The sequence below is a fragment of the Glycine max genome, chromosome 3, assembly GCF_000004515.6.
Source record: "Glycine max cultivar Williams 82 chromosome 3, Glycine_max_v4.0, whole genome shotgun sequence".
Classification (NCBI taxonomy): Eukaryota; Viridiplantae; Streptophyta; class Magnoliopsida; order Fabales; family Fabaceae; genus Glycine; species Glycine max.
The window spans coordinates 4,766,286-4,787,646 of record NC_016090.4 but is presented as its reverse complement, the minus strand read 5'-3'; the positions used below and the strand labels follow the sequence as shown (position 1 = coordinate 4,787,646).

The following is a 21,361-nucleotide window of genomic DNA, read 5'->3' as shown; positions in this document are numbered from 1 at the left end:
GCATGTGATTGCGGATCAACTTGATCCGCATGTAGATTGCTTGCTTGTGGATCAAGTTGATACGTGCAGATCAAGTTAATCCGTATATTTTAAATTAACACGCGGATCAAGTTGATTTGTACATAGATTGCGGATCAAGTTGATCCGCACGACCTGCTGTACACCAAAACACACACCAACGCAAATGCGTACCTCGTGTGCCGCCGCTGACCACCACAACGCTAAACACTGGTACCTTCACCTTTACCGAACCTAACTGGGCGCAATGAAACGAAGAAGAACAGCGAAGCACTGTGCACGAAAGAATGTCACCGACGGAGAGAATGAGGAAGCACTGTGCCGTTATTTTTAAATATGTAAAAAGCTTTTTATTACATGCAGGGGCAGTTTGGGAATTTTTTATATTTGCTGGGTGCACCAGCACTAATACTGGATGCACCTAGCAACTCCCCTGAAGAAATATCCAATGCTCTCCCAATGTGGACATTTAGTGCCTATTTATTTTGAGAGAATTTTGAAATATTTTAATGCATTCCTTTTATTAACAAACTTAAAAAATAAAAAGAAATGTTTAAATTGAAAATTAACTATGAAAAATTGGTTAAAAGAGTAATATCCAACTAAACTAAGAAAAAAAACTCGGTATTCTCAAGTTTGAGTAATAAATATGCATTTGTATTAAATATTTAAAAAATTATTTTTAATAGTTTTATCCGATTTGATTAGGACGGTTCCCATACAAGATATGTGAAATATTTAAAATCGATGCTCAATCATTTTTCAAATTTATGAAAATGAAACTGACAAATATGTTGATATGTTTTTCTTAGTTTTGAGAGTACTTATGTTTAGATATATTAAATTAATTAAGGGATATTTTAGAGATGATAGTATTAAATTAAATTATGTAAAATTAATTAAAATTTATTTATATTTAATAGTAGTATATAAGATTTTTTCTTCTTCTTGTATTCAAGATTTGGGTAAAACATATTTTCAGTATAGTTCAAGATTTGATATGTTTTTTAAAAAAAAAATGTAAATCCATATTTTGGGTACTTTGTTTAAAAATGCTTATAGCGTTGGACGAGCTGGATTTTTTTTCAGAAAAGATAATTCGTCTTTAAAAATTATTTTTAAATAAAATCTGTGTAAGAAAAATCTTTTGAACATATAATTACCCATGTAATACACTGTTAGTTAATTCACAATTTTTTAAAAAATTATTACCAAAATTTTTATGATATCATTGATGTTTATAATTTTATTTCTTATATATATATATATATATATATATATATATGTATATATATATATATATCTAAATTATTACATTACTTAAAAATAAATTTAATTAAACATAATATTCAGTAACTATTCAAACATATATAAATATAATTATCAAATTGTATAACAGAGATATACTTTTAGCTTTTTTTTTTTTAGAAAATATTACTATTAGCTTTAAAGTATTTATATATATCTGATATTTTAAATTACATTTTTTGGTGAAATATTTTAAATTACTTTTTATCACAATTATTATATATCTTAAATATATTTTTTTAAAATAGAAATAAAATTAAAACTTAAAATTGAGATCAATTCAGACAAATTAAATCATATTTAAATTTTAAACTACATATCAATCGAACAATGAATTAAGAAAATAAAAAATTGTATTAGATCATTTTTCTCTTTTTCAAAACCAATCTAATCTAGTCCATAAACTCCTCTTAATCGGACGATTATTAGAAATGTGAAAAGGAAAATATAAAAAATTAAAAAAGTAAATAATTCGACTTTGTAGAAGTCATAACCACATTTTTTATTATCATTCTCTTCTCCGTCCCCTCATTGTTGCACCTGACACATTTCTTTAACATGTTTGGTTTGATTGTTTTTTGTTTTCATTTTCACTGAAAACAGAAAATGATATTGAAAATGTGTTTGATTGAATTTTTAAAAATATTTTCAGTGAAAATGAAAACAGAAAACAACAAACAATAAAAACAATAAAATCTCGTCTTCAGTATTTTCAATTGAAGATAAAAACCTTATTTTGGGTAAAATAAAAACATTGTGACAAAAAAAAATATAATTTTAAACAAATCTAAAAATACAAAAAAGACAAGAAGTCAATATATCATAAATTTTCAGTATTTTTATTTCCCGAAAATAGAAAACAAAAAGTCAAACCAAACATATTTTCAGAATTTTAATCTTTTAAAAATAAAAATAGAAAATAAAAAAAATGAAAATGCAAATCAAACACACCCTAAAAAAAAAATATATAATTCAACTTTGTAGAAATCATAATCACATTCTTTATCATCCTTGTCTTCTCCGTCCCTCATTATTACACGTGACACATTTCTTTAACACATTACCCTATTTTCTGATCAATATGAATATAATAGATTATCTCTTTGTTTTCTGATCATGCAATTGCATTGATTTATTTTCTGTTCTTATCATGATTGGTTTCACATTATTATTATGTCATGCACTTCATCATCATGCGTTGCACTAATATTAATGATCGTTCTACAAATCTTTGTTGTACCCCTTATATTTTATTGGCTTCTGCCTTTTTTTTTTTTTCTGATGGAAGTTAATTAATTAATATTGGTTTTTGAAGTGCTTGTTAATTACAGGCACCATGGAGGAAAGAGTGGGGCTTTTGTTTCTGATTTTGTTGGGTGCTGCTTGGGCTTGTCATGCAAGAGAGGTAGCAGTAATCTCTGGTAACAATTGTTAGATTAGCATTTTTCTCATCTTTTTGCTTTTAAATTTAATTATCGTGCTAAGTGAGATGGATATAACGTAGTTACAACCTCACACCAAATTTACTGTACCATAATAAAGTGTACGTGGTTCTTGTAGTAATAATATAAATAGTGATGAACCACATACCTTCTAAAACCAAATACCCATACCTGTTTCATATACCTAGTAACTTAGAGATAGAATGCAAGGCTTGTAATATTCACTCTCCTATATATTTATTTACCAAACTTGGTGGAAATTTTAAGGAGTGACAGGTTCATATTAGCTTTTAACCATCAACGAAAAACTGGAAAAAAGAAAAGGCTGGCACTAACAACCAGTTATTTGTCAATAGGAAAGGAAGCTTGGGCCCAATTGAAGGATGTTGTGGAAAATTTTCAGGAGCTTTACTTTTTTTTTTCTTTCAATACTTACAAAAATATCATCTTATTTTTACCTCATGTCATGTTTTGAAGGATGTGTTTTGGTACAAAGTACTGATACTTTAATTTGCTTCATGCATCTATATTTGATACCAATATATTGATATATTTCACTGGTACATATATGTGAAGTGACCAAATCTTTAAAAAAATTATGAAAACCAAATATAGTGACATGTAACATAGAAGTAAGTATAATATAGAAATATAAAAAGTATTGCTTCTTGATGAACCAAATATGAAAATTGTTTTGTTTATAGATAATTTCAAGAAAGAAATGAGATTGATCATTGATAGTACCATTCTTATTTGTGAACAATAGGAAAAAATGATTTACAGTTTTTTGATTTTGTTTTTAGTAATGTCTAAGAAGTATATATATGTTCTTCAATTTACCAAATTGCAATTGTATATTTATTATGCTTTTATCAATTTTTACATATCTACATATCTATCATATTTTTAGAATAATCATACCACTATTAATTTATAGGACATGGGATAAGAGGTAAGCTGAAATCATCCAATCCTTCTGAAGTTCACTTGGTACACCTTTTCATCCTTCACATTGTACCCAATGAAAAACCTTACAATTAAAAATTCAGCTGTTGAGAAAGTGTCAATTTCACGTCTATTAAATCAAAAGTTATATTTAGCTCTTTGTTCAAATTTGAACATTAGATCCATGGGTAGGTACAGTTTCTCCAGGCTAATCTACCATATCTGAAAAACAAAAATAAGTTTCCCACGGTCATGAATTTCACTCTGGCCTCAATAATCTTGTGGAGAAATTAAGTTAGAATATAACAACACTGATGTGTAACATTTTTCCGGAAAATCATTATATTTAAGTATTTATCAATGTTGTTACTTAGTACCTGAAACGTTACTTCTTCGGAGCTAGGGGTTAAGCAGCACTCTTCAGTGAATTTGATTTAGATGATATCACACGTTGCCTTTGATAATTTGTTGATTCTCTGTAGATTCAGTAACATATATACAAGGTCAATTTCCATTTCAGAATGAATTGGATTTAGTAAAACGTAAAAGGAGAAAGACATGAAATGAAACATATCCTTGACAGAAATAGTTTTCTAGTTGGTTAGAATTAGATGATGATGAAGCAGGTCAAAGAAGGAGAATTACATGTTGATCATCCTTGGTCCCTATATCCATATATCGTCAACCTGAATGCCAGGGATGTGGGAAATTTTAGGCCAAATTTGAGGGTGCTTCATACGGCATCGTTTTTCCAGCAAAGGACATCCCCTTATGGTTAATTTTACTAGAGAGACAGGAAGACTTTCTCCAGCCATATTCTCCAACTTTGGACATTCATAAATTTCTAATATTTGCAGGCATGTGAGATGGAGAAGCCCCGTGCAGTCCAACATCTCCAGATTTGACAAGTCATATAGCCACAGATACGTAAGGGAGGGAGGCAGCAAACCCTCCTTAGGGAAGGACTTGATGCCATCACATGGACCCCCAACATAGACATGGGTAAGCATGCCCATGGATGGCCATGCTAGGCCACTCAGTAGTTTCTCAGAATTGAAAATGAAAACTGTACTCAGGTTAGGTGGGATACCCCCTTCTGGAAACGACTCAATTTCTGGGCAGTTGGATATGGCGAGATATTGTAACTTTGGGAGAAGAGTACTCATCTCATCAGGCAACGACTTCAACTTGTCAGAGTCCCAAACTTGGAAAGTAATCAAGTTGGGCGCAGGCAATCCTTCTCTCCAGAATGATACCAAAAGAGATTCCATATTTTCATAGTTTTGGATTGTGAGATATCTGAGATTTGGAAAGGTAACCAATGGAAGAGATTTAAGTGAATCACAACTGTTTTCTATTGACAGTTCTTCCAGTAACTCATGTTTGTGTTGTGTCGGGAATTTCAGTTTTTTAAGATCCTTGATACGCAGACTCTTCAGTGATTCAGGTAAACGACCACCCGGAAATGATACGGCTGACGAGCAATCCCTTAATGTTAGAGACTGGAGACAAGTTGGTTGGATGTTAGTGATGGCCTCTATCATGGACTCCACCGTTGGGCTTCCTTCTACTGTTATAGTTTCTACCAAGAGAGGAAACACATTTAGTGCTACTTTATTGCTTTCACATATCTCCAAACTTTGAATGGCGGGAGACGTTGGGAGAGAAGAGACAAGCAGCTCGCAATTTCTAATCTCAAGTGTTTTCAGAGCAGGAAGCTGATTCGGCAAACTTCCCTCTAGTTTGGGGCAGTCACGTATGTAAAGACTTTTAAGCACAGGAAAAGCTTCTGAATCGAAGGAACTCCACACCTCCCAACAAGGCATGTCATAAATGGCCAGAGATTCAAGAGAGGGAAAGGACGTCCCAGAACGACAATCTTCATTCTTGTAAAAACCTGCATCAATAGTCTTCAGCCTATTCAATCTTGAAATTTCAAGGACCTTGAGAGAAGGTAGTTGCCCAAGTGAAGGAAGCATACTACAGTTGTCACAATCACGCAATTTTAGACTAATCATATTGCAGTAGGAAGAATTTCCTATCCAATCAGGAAATCTGGTTCCTTTATAACCTTTTATTTCCAACGATTCAATGTTAAAGTGAGGCTGTAACTTGCAAAGCACATCTATTTCAAGTTGGAAGTTGGAAATGTTGTTGTTACATCCAGACCATTCCAACCATAAACTATTAATGTGTTTTTTATCCATTATCCTTGCCTCCAACGCTTCATCACTTTGGGAAACATTCTCCAAGTTCCTAATTTCAAGTTGACCACGAAGATTTGAAAGTCCTCCCAATTCTTTGATTCCATTCTCTTCGTGCTTGCCCACAACAAAGAAATCCATATGTTGTAAATGATTTAATTTACTCATTCCTCTCAGCATCTCTTTTATAGGAGTTTCACGTATCTCAAGATGTCGCAAGTTAACAAGATTGCGCATGTCACTAGGCAACTTAGTCAGTTTTATGCAACTACACAACTTCAAAGTTTGCAGATTGTATAAATTACACAATGACTTTGGCACTGTTTCTACACTTGACTGAGAGAGATCTAAATAGCACAGATGGATCAATTTACCTATTGAATCAGGCAAAGAATCCAAACTTCGGAAATCACGAAATGATAAAACTCTCAAGTACATAAGCTTCGACACTATGATACATTGTGCCTCCTTATTGTTGAATGGAGCAGCTTCAAAATTGATAATGGACAAGAAAGTTCTCAGAAATTTTACTCTACCAACAGCATCAAAGTTGTCCAAGACTGAAGAATTGAATTTGGCAAATGACAAATGACGAGTCTTAGTATTGATCTTTGTTTCTTTCCCAAGTTCTTCTGATCTAAAATAAAAATCTCCACCGAGTGATGTGGCTAGATCATGCATGAGGTCATGCATCACAAAACATTTGCCATGAGGCCAACTACTTCTATTTGTACTTGAACGATGGAAAAATGATCTCGAAACCAAATCATCAAAATACTCGTGACCAATCTCTTCTAAAGTCCTACCTTTCCTTGGTTTCTTCAAAAGATCTTCAGCCATCCACAACCAGATTAATTCATTTTTTTCAAATTCGTAATCTTGTGGATACAACGAACAATAAACAAAGCACCGTTTTAAATGTGGAGGGAGATAATGATAACTAAGTCTCAGTGCTGGAATAACTTTACATTCACTTTCAGAAAGTTCCCAAATGTCACTATTCAGAATATTATTCCAATCCCCAATGTCATGCTTTCTTCTCAACATGCCTCCAAGCGACTGTGCTGTTAAAGGCAGTCCGTTGCACTTTTTAACAATCTCCTTTCCAATTTTTTCTAGTGTTGTTGTGTTCCCGTTCGATTCGGAGGAAAGACACGCATGGTTCGCAAACACGGACCAACAATCTTCATTCGACAATTGGTTTAGATGATAGGTTTGAAGCGTTTGGACTACGGATGCTGTCTTTTCACTGCGGGTTGTTAGAAGAATCTTACTTCTCCTAATCCCACGGTTAAATGGTTTCTTAAGAAGACTCCAATCAACATAATCCTCTGTCCAAACATCATCCAAAACAATTAAGAATTTTTTATCTCTTAGCTTGTCCATCAATTCAAGATGAAGTAGATTCAGATCATTCAATTTACAGGGCTCTCCAGTAAAAGCCTCTATTAAAGTTTTTGTGACCTTCAGAACATCAAATTCTTGAGAAACACAAACCCATGCCTTAAAATCAAAACCAAATATCTGTTTCAAATTCTCATCATTGTACACCAATTGGGCCAAAGTAGTTTTTCCAACCCCACCCATGCCCACAATAGGAACCACAGACACTTCACTACCTTCACTGTTATCCTCCGACAACAACTTGATTATGGCCTTCTTATCTTTCTCCCTACCATATATATGAGATCAATCTTCCAGAGATGTTGATGGAGCTTTCAATGACAAATTCTCCACTGCACTCTCTTTCAAATCAAGACTCTCCTTGAGTTTTAAATGAGACTCAAGTGTGAGAACTATGTCTTCCAACTTACTAATGATCTTCCTATCGGAAAAGCGAGAAAACAAGTCTCTTACCTTGTTTTGGGTGGCAGCTTTGGTGAAAACATGGTCGAGTGAGTCATCGGCCTCATAGACAGCATGTTTGAGATCATTGAGCCAGTGTTTGACATTGGTGTTTGTGATCTGTTTCTTCTCGGCATCATCAAGCACAGCTCCAACCACTCTGAGAGTGGTCTCCAACTTTTGAAGCAACTTCTTGCTAAGCTTCTTTCCACGGATCAAGTCAACAAAGTCAGGTGAAGCCAGCCTGTCGAAAAGCACATCAAGGAAAGCAGAGAGAAAGGCACCACCTACCACTGCTGCTGCCATTATCTCAAGAACAAAAGATGATCAGAGTAGAAAGACAAAGGCAAGGAATTGGTTGTTATGAACTGGGTTGGTTCTTGTTAAGGTGAACTGATGTGATGAGATTTGGCTTATGTCAACTCTCTTCACTTTCACTCGTACTTCGAAAAAGTACGGTTTATTTATTATTATTATTATTATTATGGTGGTGGTGGGTGACTTATCACGTTGTGCTGCATGCTTTTTTGGAGTCTCTTTACTTTTGTTCCCCAAATGTTGCCTTCTTGATATTTCCATTTTGAATTTAGCTCCTCTAAACTAAAGACTCAAGAGATTTAAAAAGTAATGATATTTCTACCGTTAATTTTAAAAAAATGGATTATATTTCTAAAATGCTTTAATTAAAGTTAGTGATGGCCAGCCTTCTGAGTTTAAATATCACCTCACTTTAGACTAGTTTCATTTCTGTTTCCAAACCGTGTGAACCAGTGGTGTATGTTTTTTTCTTGGTTATATGTGTGGATGGCTTGGTGCAGCGGTAAAGTTATGTCTTGGCGACTTGTTGGTCATGAATTTGAATCCGGAAACAGCCTCTTTGCATATGCAAGGGTAAGGCTGCGTACAACATCCCTCCCCCATACCTTCGCATAGCAAAGAGCCTCTGGGCAATGGGGTACGAAGTTTTTTTTTTTATATGTGTGGATGGCTGCAAGGGTACTGGACTTAATTAAGTTCCTGTGCTTTAATACTCTGTGAGACAAGTTGCATTGAAGCATATTGCACATGTGTCTGGATATTTTTATTCCAAAAAAGTTGTATTGAAGCAGATTGCACATGTGTTTGGATATTTTTATTCCAAAAATAAGTTAGTTGTAAAACTCAAATGAAATTTTTTATCTAATCCAAAAGTTACCTAGAGATGCTTAACTTAGAATTAGTTCTAAACTTGTCAATTCCTCAATGTGAAAGTAAATAGGTGAACATTTACTAAAATTCAAGTCCGTTTATGTTTCTACGTGATTCTAGATAATCAAGTATGAAACCAAATACACCACAATAATGTTGTCATAGAAATATGTTGTTTTAGGAAGATCTAATCATGAACCACAATCTCGTGAACACATAATATTTGATGAACACAAATTTCAAGTCACTTTCGGACTCAGAGTTCAACAACAGATAATAACATTAGCTTATGTTAAAACATTGTCCTCAAGGATTTATTTGCATAAAATCAAAAATCTCCTCGGATTTAATAAATATTTCCGATGAATAGGGAATAGAGACAGACAAGAACAAAAAAAAAAAAAAAGGAGAATCCAAAGAAAAAGAAAGAGCAAAGAGAGAAAATGCTTTTTTGTTTTTGGTTTCTCTGAATATAAAAGTGGGCGGACTTGATAGGGTAAGGAAAACATAAAAATAGTAAGAAAATAATTGAGGTAATTAGACTATTTTAATAAAAATAGAAAGAAATTAATTGAGGCAATATAACTTTTAATTCAAACAGAAAGAAACTAATCGAGATAATTAGACCGTTTAAATAAAAAGAAAAGAAGAAAATTCTTATTAAAAGGATTTTTGAAATTAAGACAACAAATTCTGGAGCATTAAATATGTCATCTATCTATAAGAATTTAAAATTTAAATCTTTTGAAATACTTCAAAAGAAACACAACAATCTTCCATGTATTTCAATAAATCTTAAAATTAGCCTCAAAATTATATGACTAAAACATTTTAGTCCATAAAACTAATTTTTTTTAGTCTTTAACTTTAAAAATAATTTATTTTAATATTTTTTTTTCTTATTTTTCATTGTCATTTTGTATTAATAAAAAAGATTAATGTAAAAGTCATTTTATAAAGTCAAAGATTAATTTTTTAATTTTATTATTCTGGGATAGTCAATTTGTTTATATCCAAAGTATTTAAGTTTTATTTTGGATGGTTTTTGTTTCTCTAATGGTGTGTTTGGTTTGGATGATGTAAATTGAAAAAAAAAAAAAAATAAGAATTTTTTTAATTAAAACAGAGTGTAAAATGTGCAAATCTCATTAAAAAAATATATAATTTCTTCTTAATGTTATTTTCATCTCTCCTTTCAAACATACTCTAAGGTTATGTTTGTTTGAAAAAATAAAGAGCAAAAACTAAAATAACGAACAATAAAATAGAGTAAATCTCACCCTTTTATACTCTATTCTAATTTTTTAGATTTATCTCATTTCATGTTTTTTCACTCTAGGAAACATTACTTAAGGAAATTGTTCCTCAACCAACCACTACTAAAAAAAAAAAATTAAACGACATCTGAACGACGACGGTTGTTGGAGGACCATCTTCGAATACAACACGGTGACAATATTGTAAATATATGAGTGCATGAATCACGATGTTTTTGGCCAAAACCATCGTCATATTTGACGCGGTGGCAGTGTTGTAAATAACCCCTCCTAAAAATGATGACGTTTCACTAAAAAAATCATCATATTTGATGCATGGAAGTATCGTAATTACAAGCAACGAAGACAACGACATTTTTTTAGAGAAAACCGTCATCGCAATTTTGCTAATTGAAGTGTCTTTGATCTCAGCTTGATCGTGCCCACCATTACCTTACCTTGTGCCCTCCATCTCGTGCCCTCTCTCTCGTGCCATCCCTGGTGCCCACCATTAAGGTTTTTGCTTCTTTCTGTTACCTAGCCTCCGCCATTGTGCCCTTCTTCGTTTCCTCCACTGTGCCTTCCGGTAACATCTCCGTTCTAAGCTGTGGATCCAAGTTTGGTGAGGTAAGTAAAGTTTGTTAATTACTTCTCAGTTTTGCTGATTTAGGAGTTCCTTATGTTTGATGATCTCTCATTTGGGTTGGTTTTTATGGATTCGTTCTTGCTATTTAGAGTTGACCTCGAACTTTAGGCTCTCTAGGACTAACTTCTGCATAAGCAATTGAAAAATATAAAAACAGTAAAATGAATCGAGCTTCTCTATAATTTAGTGTGTGCTGCTAAGTAGAGCACATGAATTTTTTTATTTATTTTTTACAATTGGAGTTGTACTAGAAATCCTACAGAAGTACTCTATTACATTTTCCAACAAAAAATTTCCATTTTTGATTCTTAACCAGTGCCCTAAGTTAAATCAAGTTATCACATGGAAAAGTTAAATGACAAAACTTTTATCAAAGTTAAAGTGCATAGCTTTCATAGTATGAAATGGGAGAACTTCTATAAAACATAGCATAATAGCAATTGATTTCGTTGGTTCAGTGTTGGCTGAAGAAATAGAATGGCAGCTTAGCACCTGAACGGCAAGAAGGAACCCTTCCGGGGGAAGTGATTGGTTGGACTTCTAGTGTTATCTTTGGGAAATGAGAGGTAAGAGAGAAGATTGGTTTTTCTGATCATTTTTATTTATTTATTAAAATGTGAAATGTCAATTATGCTGCAAATTCGATTTGACGGACATTGTGTTCGATAAGTGTTTACATGGAATTAGTGGCATGATTTAATGTTCTTGCTCTGATGGCTTAGAAATGCATCTTGAACCAGAAACAAAGTTGTCAAATGTTGTCTAAAATGAGTTTTGATGCTAGTTATCTCTAAAATACATGCATTTCTGTTAAACCGTAGAATGTTTTGTTTGTTTTCCACTTCAACAATTTAGTTGATTCTGAGCTGTGATATGTACAATATGGATCTAATTGAAATCGTGAGGGTAGGTTGACTCAGACAAACAGATTCAGTAGATGGCCATAAATAGTTGTAATTTATACATTGGACTCTAGGAATGGGGATGTGTGTTTGACTCGGGTGGGGAAGAAACCCTTGCAGCCGCCTATCATGTGGTTCACAGAAGCTATGGTTATCTATGTTACTGTTCTTTGACTTTGACATGCCACATACTAATTTTGTGTTTATATGTCTTAAGCCTTGGAGGTTAGGGGAGATCTGAGATTGAATTATATAGTGTATTCATGAAAGCACCCAATAAACATTTAATATGCTTTTAAATCTTAAATTTTATAACTAAAAAGCCAGTTATTTTGCAGTCCCTTGAGAGACAAACCACGACATATATAACATAAAATTGAAGTTTGACAGAGGGATTATATAAGTAGAGCACCAACTTTTACATCTGTCATGTGATTGGCTATTGTGATTAATTAAGTCTTTGGCCAATTACCAATGTTGTAAAATTGTGTCTTCTGATAGGAGCAAGAGGGTAGGGTAAGCGCCTTGGTTCGAGGTCAAGGTCCCTCCTTAAGGAAACTAACTAATTTGCTAAGAAAATGATTCTTCTCTGCGTTTTATTCATGCACGTATCAAGCTTTATACAAGTCCCGTTACGCTAATGGCCTAGAAGCTTCTATTACCATGCATACACTTTATACATAGTTTTCCAAGTACTTAGGACGTGCGCAGTTCCTTCGTGGTCTAGCTTCTCGTGATACTATGGGGTCATCTTCTTTCGGTTGGCTGCTGGTGCTATCATTATCCCACCCTGGGAAAATCACCTTGTCCTCAAGGTGATGTGAGTGACAAAGATCATCCCACTTCTCCCATGTGGAATCTTCTGGCGCGAGACCCACCCACTGAACTAATACAAAACGGGTTGGCGGGGTAGTTGAGGTGTCCAGACGTGAATCCAGAATTGCTAAAGGTCTCAATATAGGTTGGTTGTCGAGAGCGTGAGGAGGAAGTGACGAGGTTGGCAGCTCGAAGGGGCCATGATGAGGGCGCAACATGGAACAATGGAATACAAGGTTTATTCTCAACCCGTCAGGGAGCTGTAAGCGGTACGCAACGTTGCCAATGCGTTCCAGAACTTGGAAGGGTCCGAAATATCGTTTGGTAAGCTTGCTTGTGGACTGGTCTCGTACGGAAAGTTGCCGATGGGGCCGTAGGCGCACGTAAACTAGCTGACCAATCTCATACTCAACATCTCGTCGTGACTTGTCAGCGAAGTGTTTCATGTTATGCTGGGGCTTGGCAAGCTTCTTTTGAAGGACTTCATGAATCGCGTTCCTTGTACACAACATTGTGTCGACTACATCGTTACTCGATGTCCCCTTAAGATAGTCTGGAAACGATGGAGGAGCTTTGCCAAACACAACTTCATAAGGGGTAAGGCTGGTACCTGAATGTTGCGAAGTGTTGTAGGACCACTCAGCCAACGCTAGGAACCTGTGCCACTCAGTTGGTTGCTGGTGAACAAACGAACGCAGGTATTGTTCGAGAGTGCGGTTCATCACCTCCGTTTGACCGTCCATCTGCGGGTGATAAGCCGTACTCATGCACAGTGAAGTCCCGCTTAGTTTGAACAACTCACTCCAGAAGGAACTGATGAAGATGGGGTTCCTGTTGGAAATAATGCTTATGGGAAACCTGTGGTGTTTGCATACGACCTCAAGGAACAAGTTGGCTACCTTGTAAGCTGTATAGTGGGTAGGCAAGGCACCGAGATGAACCCCCTTCGAGAATCTATCGACAACTACTAGGATGGTTGCGAACCCGTGAGAGCTAGGAAGATGAGTTATGAAATCCATGGAGAGATCCTCCCAGATTCCGGTGGGTATCGGTATGGGTTGTAGTAGCCCAGCACTCTTGTGCGTAACGTGTTTAACTTGCTGGCAAGTTGTGCAACTCTGAATGAAGGACTTGATATCTTCAAGCACGCTAGTCCATTGAAAATTCAACGGAGACGATGCAAGGTTTTCTTTATACCAAAGTGACCACCGAGGGGAGTGGAGTGGTATTCGTGTAGCAAAGCCGGGATGAGCGGATTCCTAGGATTAATCCAGATGGCGCCCTTGTAAAGGATGAACTCATCTGAGAGAGAAAAATCTGGGAAATCACGGGGTCGAGCTTGGATGTTATCACGCTGTGACACCCTCTACCCCTCACATATATATTAATAAAGGAATAAAAATTCAAATATTAATTAAAAGTATTTTTAAAACATTTTTAAATACAAGCTTTTCAAATGGGTAAAAGGCTCACATTCACTTTCTTCTACATCATATTCAAACTTGTCCAAATAAATAATAAAGTCATCTCGACTCAAAGAAAGTCATATAAGTCTCATACAATTAATATAGAACCTATATCCTAATGTCACATCCTATCAGAGCGTGGTGTTCCCGTGTCCTCTAGCATGAGGTTCTTCATAGTCATCCACCTATTCATCTGCTCCCCCGAACACAAGTTCAAGATCATCACAGGATCCAAACACAACAACACACAGGGAGTGAGTTATCACATTCCTAGCTAATAGAGAAACAAGACAATTAAATATACATATTATATAAATGAGATACCACTTGCTTAAACATAGCTCACGTAACTTCACCACTTCGTCATTCAAAATTCACTTTTTAATTATCAATCACATTACACAAGAATCCCACACTTCGATCAAGATATAATAACACATCAATTAGCAAGCATATGCAATAGTTATGCTAAGACTCAATTTTATATGCAATGTGGTACCATGTCAGTGAAAAACCACCCTGGGGCGCTTAGGAGTACATAACAAGACACACCACACAATGGGTTTGTCAGGTCACTCTCACTAAGTAAGATCATAGGGAGACCAGTCAGGGTCACGATGTTTTGCGAGAATGCTCCAACCATATGAGATCAGCATAGGCTTAAAGGAACACTCAAACCCGGTGACCCCCAAGGCCTACACTCCGAAGAGTCCGTCAGGGCCTCTCCCTCCTGATTCAGGTCCAACCCCTAAAATAATTTTTTTTACATGCAGACACTGCTCATGAATTATACAATACCCACGACCTTACACTCGTGTTTTAAACACGTTCAACACAATTGCGCTACGATTTAACACTGGTTCCTAAATAGGAAACCTACATTTTCTCTTTAACACTGCGCATCAACGCTTTTCTCAAGATAACGCTGGTCGGGTATTGTACAATTCATAGCTTACAACACAAGTAATTTCACATCAAGTGTTAACTACACACTTATCCACAACTAGAACTCATTCACAATTTCTCATCTCATAGTGTCACAATCCACCATCACATGTTTACACGTATCTCACAAATTAACACATGTTCAACTTTACACTTATACTCAATCTCAATAACAATATTATAATCTCAAAGCAACATGTTATTCTACAATTCATCACATACTCACAATTTGAATTATCATTTCATATCCTCAATATAACAATTTATATAAAAGACTATCACAACATGAGGACTAAAACCCCTCAAATAATATTACACAATTATATCCAAATCATAGGTCCAAATATACAAATATCAAGAGCACAATTTATCAAGCAATTTTCATCAGGACATCAATATTTTATTTATAATCATAAAGGAAAATTTGCAATTTAACAAACATCCCAAAATAAAATCCCAATTTAATCCTCTAAGGATCCCTACACATGTTCTCACTAATCCCCAACTGTGAATAACTCATCCCTTACCTCTAAGCGGGCTCACGTGTCTTCAGCCAGCGATAGCAACATCTCTAGCGGTTCCCGGAAATTCTTTCAATTATTCATCCGACTACTCCGATAGAATTCCCAAACGTCAGAGAGACGGAGAAGAGATTGAAACTTCCACTTGTACTGTCTTCATACGATTCATTTTTCTCCCTCCACGAATATTATCTCGCAAATCCCAACGGTGTAAGCGTGCGGAATTGAATTTCGAACAACATATCCAAATTTCACAATAATCCAACGGTTAACGAAACCGGGATCGTAGTTTTACCAAGACAGCTCTGGATTTCTGCGGGAAAGAGAAAGGCTACAATGCGAAGGGTTTTTCTCTCATTTCAGACATGATATCGCAATTCCCAACGGTGAGAATGCTCGGAATTGTGTTGCGAACATGATACTCAAATTTCACGACGATCCAACGGTGAACGGATTCGAGATCGTCGTTTTTCTGAGACTGGTTTGGTGGGCTGCGGGAAAAAGAAAGGGTTTTGAGAGGAGAAGGGGAAAAACGAAAATGAGGCCAAAAGGAGGCAGCTGACTTAACATAACTATTTATACCTAGGGTACTCAGCCTATTATTTGCTCTATATTTATTTATTTATTACTAAAAAGCTTTTTAAATTTATTTACGAAAAATTGGGATGTTACAACGCTGCTGTCGAAAATCTGGGCTTTCTACGAGAGTCTCCTTCAACTTAGTCATGAAATCTGGGTGAGGCATGAAAAGAAGGAAGTAGTGTGTCTTAGTTGGAGGTTCCATGCGCGAGAGAGAGTCAGCAACAACATTTGAGGCTCCTGCTTTGTATTGAATATCATAATCAAAGCCAAGTAACTTAGCCATATAAAACTGCTGCTCGGGGGTCTGGACCACCTGAGACATAAGCTCGCGGAGGCTGCAGTGATCTGTGTAAATCGTGAACTTGTGGCCTAACAAGTACTGCCGCCACTTATAGACGACGACCACGATTGCATGTAGTTCACGGACATAGCTGGAAGCCATTTGCAGCCGAGAACAGAAGGGTTTGCTAAAGAACGCAATAGGGTGACCTTGTTGATGGAGGACAACACCCATAGCGTTACTGGATGCATCCGTTTCGATGGCAAAAGGTAGCGTGAAATTGCGAAGAGCCAAGACCGGAGCTGCCGTGACTGCGCCTTTGAGTTGTTCGAACGTAATCTGAGACTCGGGGACCCATTTGAAAGCATCTTTGCAAAGCAACTTGGTTAACGGTGTTGCAACAGTTGTGTAACCCCTAATGAACTTTTGATAAAAACCTGTGAGGCCGAGAAAGGCTCGAAGCTCTCGAGGAGAACGGGGTGTAGGCCAACTGATAATTGCTTGGACCTTGGAAGGGTCTGGTTGTACGCCGCTACCCGAGACTACGTGACCTAAGTAGTCTAGTTGTCTCTGCCCGAAAACACATTTGGAACACTTTAGATAGTATTGAGCTTGAGACAAAGAAGTGAAAACACACTCTAGATGTTGCAGATGATCAGCTAGGGTTGAGCTATATATGAGTATATTATCAAAGAAAACTGCTGCAAACTTTCGCAAGAAAGGACCCAGGGCAGCGTCCATGGCTGCCTGAAATGTTGATGGCGCGTTGCAAAGACCGAAAGGCATGACACGATATTCATAGTGTCCATGATGCGTGCGAAAAGCTGTTTTCGGTATATCTTGCTCCGCCATCAAAATCTGATGAAAACCTTGTCTCAGATCAAGTTTTGAAAACCAGGAGGCGCCTCCTAGTTCGTCGAGAAGTTCTTCGATTGTTGGTAAAGGGAAGCGATCCCGTACAGTGATCGAATTAAGTGCGCGATAGTCTATGCACATACGCCATGTTCCGTCTTTCTTCTTCACTAAAAGTAATGGAGACGAGAATGGACTTCGGCTAGGTTGAATGAGGCCGGAATCCAGCAACGCCGTTACCTGTTTCTCAATTTTCGTTTTTGGAAATGTGGATACCTGTAAGGGCGAACATTGATGGGTTTGGAGAATGGGAGGAGGTTAATGTAGTGATCATGCTGGCGGGAAGGTGGTAAGGTCGAGGGTTGCTGGAACAGAGAATGATATTTGTGCAGGAGCTCATTAATGGCGGGGATGGGGTGAGGTGGATCTAAGGCGGGTTCGGGTTTGGTGATGGGTAGAAGGGATAAGTGGAAGAGACCTGATGTGACATTTGTGGTGAGCATGCGCCTGATTTGGTGGGCAGAGGCTGGGTTTTCGTCGATTTGTACGTCAGCGTGAAGAGTGACGTGTTGGCCAGAGTGAGTAAACTGCATGGTGAACATGGAATAGTCCGTCACAATTGGGCCAAGCGTGCGCAACCACTCGACTCCAAGAACCGCGTCAGCTCCACTTAACGGCAAAACACACAAGGTCACAACGAAAATGTGATTTTGAATGATTACACTGGTATCGGGACATAGCTGCCGGCAGTCTAGAACGGAACCTTTCCCTACCATAACCCGGAGTGGAGTCGTATCGTGCATGCAGAGATTCAAGAACTTGGCAACACGTGGTTGCACAAAGTTTTGAGTGCTACCGCTATCCACTAGTATGGTGATACGCGTGTTGTTGATCATGTCGTAAAGACGGAAGGTATTCGTAGCAGGTACACCGCCCATGGCATGAAGGCTAACATGTGGTTGTAATGGTGTTGGGTCAAAGGTTGGGTGAGGGTCGTCTGAGGTTGTGAGGGATGTGGGTTCAAGGAGGGAAGGAGGTTCTGGTACGGGTGTCTCCGAGGAAGGAGGGTCATCGGAATTTGCGATGAAGAACATAACTCTTCCCTTACAACGATGGGAAGGGCTCCATTTTTCTTCACAGTTATAGCATAAGCCCCTTTCTCGTCTAAGTGCCATATCCTCCCGTGTTCTTTGAATGAAGGGTTGTTTGGGACGAGTTGGCTGGTTTGGTGGATAGGTAGGGGTGTTTAAGGAAGAAGATTGGTGGGTTGTGAAGGTTGGTTTCGGCGATCATTTAGTTTGTCTTCTTGAAGACGAGCAAGTGTTGTGGCTTGGGGTACAGATATTGGCTGGAAAGCTTGAACTTCTCGACGAATTTCTGGGTTCAAACCAGAAATAAAGCAACTTAAAAGAACTGGAGGAGACAATCCCACAATATGGTTTGCTAACCTCTCAAACTCGGTGAGGTAGGCAGTGATCGTGCCTCGTTATACCAACTTGAATAGCGCTCCGCGTGGATCGTCTTAGAAGGAAGGTGCGAAGCGGGTTTCGATGGCTTGAAGTAGTGCCGGCCACGACGTGATGAAGCCGTTCCTATACATCCATTGGAACCAGCTTAACGCAGGCCCATCGAGATAGAAGGATGCCACTGTAATGCATTCTTCATCTGGCGTCCCTTGGTAATCGAAAAATTGCGAAATCTTGAAGATCCATCCTAATTGATCATGTCCGTCAAAACGAGGCACCTCTAGCTTAACTGGTGGACGCTGTGGTTGGTGAAGAGGAGGGGGTGGAGGTGGCGTGGGGTTCATGCGAGAGAGACGCTCGCATATAGCTTCGAATTTGCTGGCTAAGTCTGAGTGCTTCTCCGAGAGGGTGGCAATGGCTTCCTCAAGGTGGTCGATGGTGGTGCGGCGGGTACCGTGCTCAGCCATGGTAGCAGGTCGGATTAGATGATAGGAGCAAGAGGGTAGGGTAAGCACCTTGGTTCAAGGTCAAGGTCCCTCCTTAAGGAAACTAACTAATTTGCTAAGAAAATGATTCTTCTCTGCGTTTTATTCATGCACGTATCAAGCTTTATACAAGTCCCGTTACGCTAATGGCAGAGCCACTTACAGTTAGGGTGGTTGTAACTAACTAACCACCTGTAACTAACTAATGGCCTAGAAGCTTCTATTACCATGCATACACTTTATACGTAGTTTTCTAAGTACTTAGGACGTGCGCAGTTCCTTCGTGATCTAGCTTCTCGTGATACTATGGGGTCATCTTCTTTCGGTTGGCTGCTGATGCTATCATCTTCCCTTCCATTTCAAGCTATATCAACTTGTGAAGGGCTATCTTATTTATAAATACTCATTCTAATTCATATATTTTCAGGGTATTATTTAACTGGAAACTGAATATCGAATTCTTCATATTCAAGTAAGTGCTCAGGTTCTCAGGACTTCTAAAATATCAATGCAAATGATGTTGCAGTTACCGATGACATGTTTGTGAAAAGTTAGGTATTTGTATATTATTTATAGAAGCACATGGGTACATTTCAATGAAAAGGAGTTGTAGAGGCAAATAGAATTCTTGCCAATAGTCTAGTGCATGGTCAGGATGCAACCTACATATGTGTTAGAGTTTCTAAAATCTATATTTGTTTGACCTCCTTGTCGTATGGAACCACCAAATATGTTATTGTATGTGTCTTTATTTTCAATAGTAGAACATGAAACTACTACTTGAATACAGAATATTGATGAGAAATATGCACTATGAACATACACCAGAATTATCCGAACCTTAAGCTTTTTCAAAACTTGTTCATTTAGATTTGTTCATTTTCATTGATTTGTTTCCAATATATTTAGACTTCTATTGCATTTTTTACGCAATCTATTGTTGTCATATAATAACTGAATGAATTTTGAAAGATAGTATTCAATAACTGATAATTTAATTCATAGATAAACTTATACATCAACTGTAATCAGTAGTGTTGGTTACATCAACATTAAATCCACCCTACACTTAGATTCCAAACCCATTCAATACTTAACAAAATAATAGTGTTGGTTACATCAACATTAAATCCAACCTACACTTTCAATCCAAACCCATTCCATAATTAACAAAATACAAAACACAAAACATAATAGAAAACATGAACAACAAAGTAACTCTTACATACTGAAATCTTGGTTTAACAATCCCAACCATGACACAAGTGATAGTTTCCTAGGAGAACAACACATACTCTATACCAAAATAGATTTAAATATATTTTTAATCAATATATTTTAGTATTTTTTTTTATTTTTAGTATCAATAAGTTTATGTCTTTTAAATTTTGGTCCATATAAACACAGATTTATAGGACTATAAATAAAAAATAAATAGAATATTAAAAGGATTAAAATTGAAAAAAATATAAACTAACAAAGATTAAAATGAATAAAAAAAGTTACAGAATCAAAATTAGAAAAATGACAACATGCATAAACTAAAATTAAGAAAATGAACTTACAAAGATAGAAAATATGTAACAAATTAAAATATATTTAAACAACCAAAATTTATAAACAAAATTGTTTTAGTAGGTGAAAAAATCTCATATAACTTTAAACTTTAAAGTTAAGACTAAGAGAAATTTATAAAAAAAATTTCTCAACCTAGCAAGACTTTATTTAATAATAACAAAATCATGACAGAAATTCAAATCGAAAAGTATCTCAAATATAGTCTAAACATATCAAAGAACTAAACGTCAGAATAAAAATGTAAAACTCAAATAGCATTTTTTGATAGAGAAACTCAAATAATCTTAAACAATAATTTAAGAGTGTATTTCAATTTACTCCCTTCTAAACTCAAATACCAAATATAGGCACACTCGTACTATCTTTCTTCTTTCCTTAAGCATGTTCAAACACAAAAGAAAAATTAGTATAAAATAAGTATTAGTACATGATTCAAAATATAGTTTAGACAAATAACTTCATTTGAAAAAATTTCTCTAAAACTATTAATAATAATAAAAAATTATTTTTAAGAATAAATTTAACTAAACCCAGATCTTTTCTTGTAATTTTATTTATCAGCATAAAAACATAGCGCATAAATTAGAAATATGATTAATTTTTTATTCGTATTAAA

General features: G+C 36.2%; 1 protein-coding gene and 1 pseudogene across 1 annotated transcript; both read right to left on the bottom strand.

Annotated features, from left to right (window-relative positions):
* Window positions 1–4,160: 4,160 nt before the first annotated feature.
* On the bottom strand, window positions 4,161–8,194 carry LOC112997607 (putative disease resistance RPP13-like protein 1; annotated as a pseudogene).
* Window positions 8,195–12,428: 4,234 nt separating this feature from the next.
* LOC102667200 (uncharacterized) lies at window positions 12,429–17,360 on the bottom strand. The gene is made up of 2 exons (XM_006577362.1): window positions 16,175–17,360; window positions 12,429–13,708 (listed from the first exon to the last, which is right to left on the bottom strand). The coding sequence occupies exons 1-2, from the start codon at window positions 17,358–17,360 to the stop codon at window positions 12,429–12,431; spliced, it is 2,466 nt and encodes an 821-aa protein (XP_006577425.1).
* Between the last annotated feature and the right edge of the window lie 4,001 nt (window positions 17,361–21,361).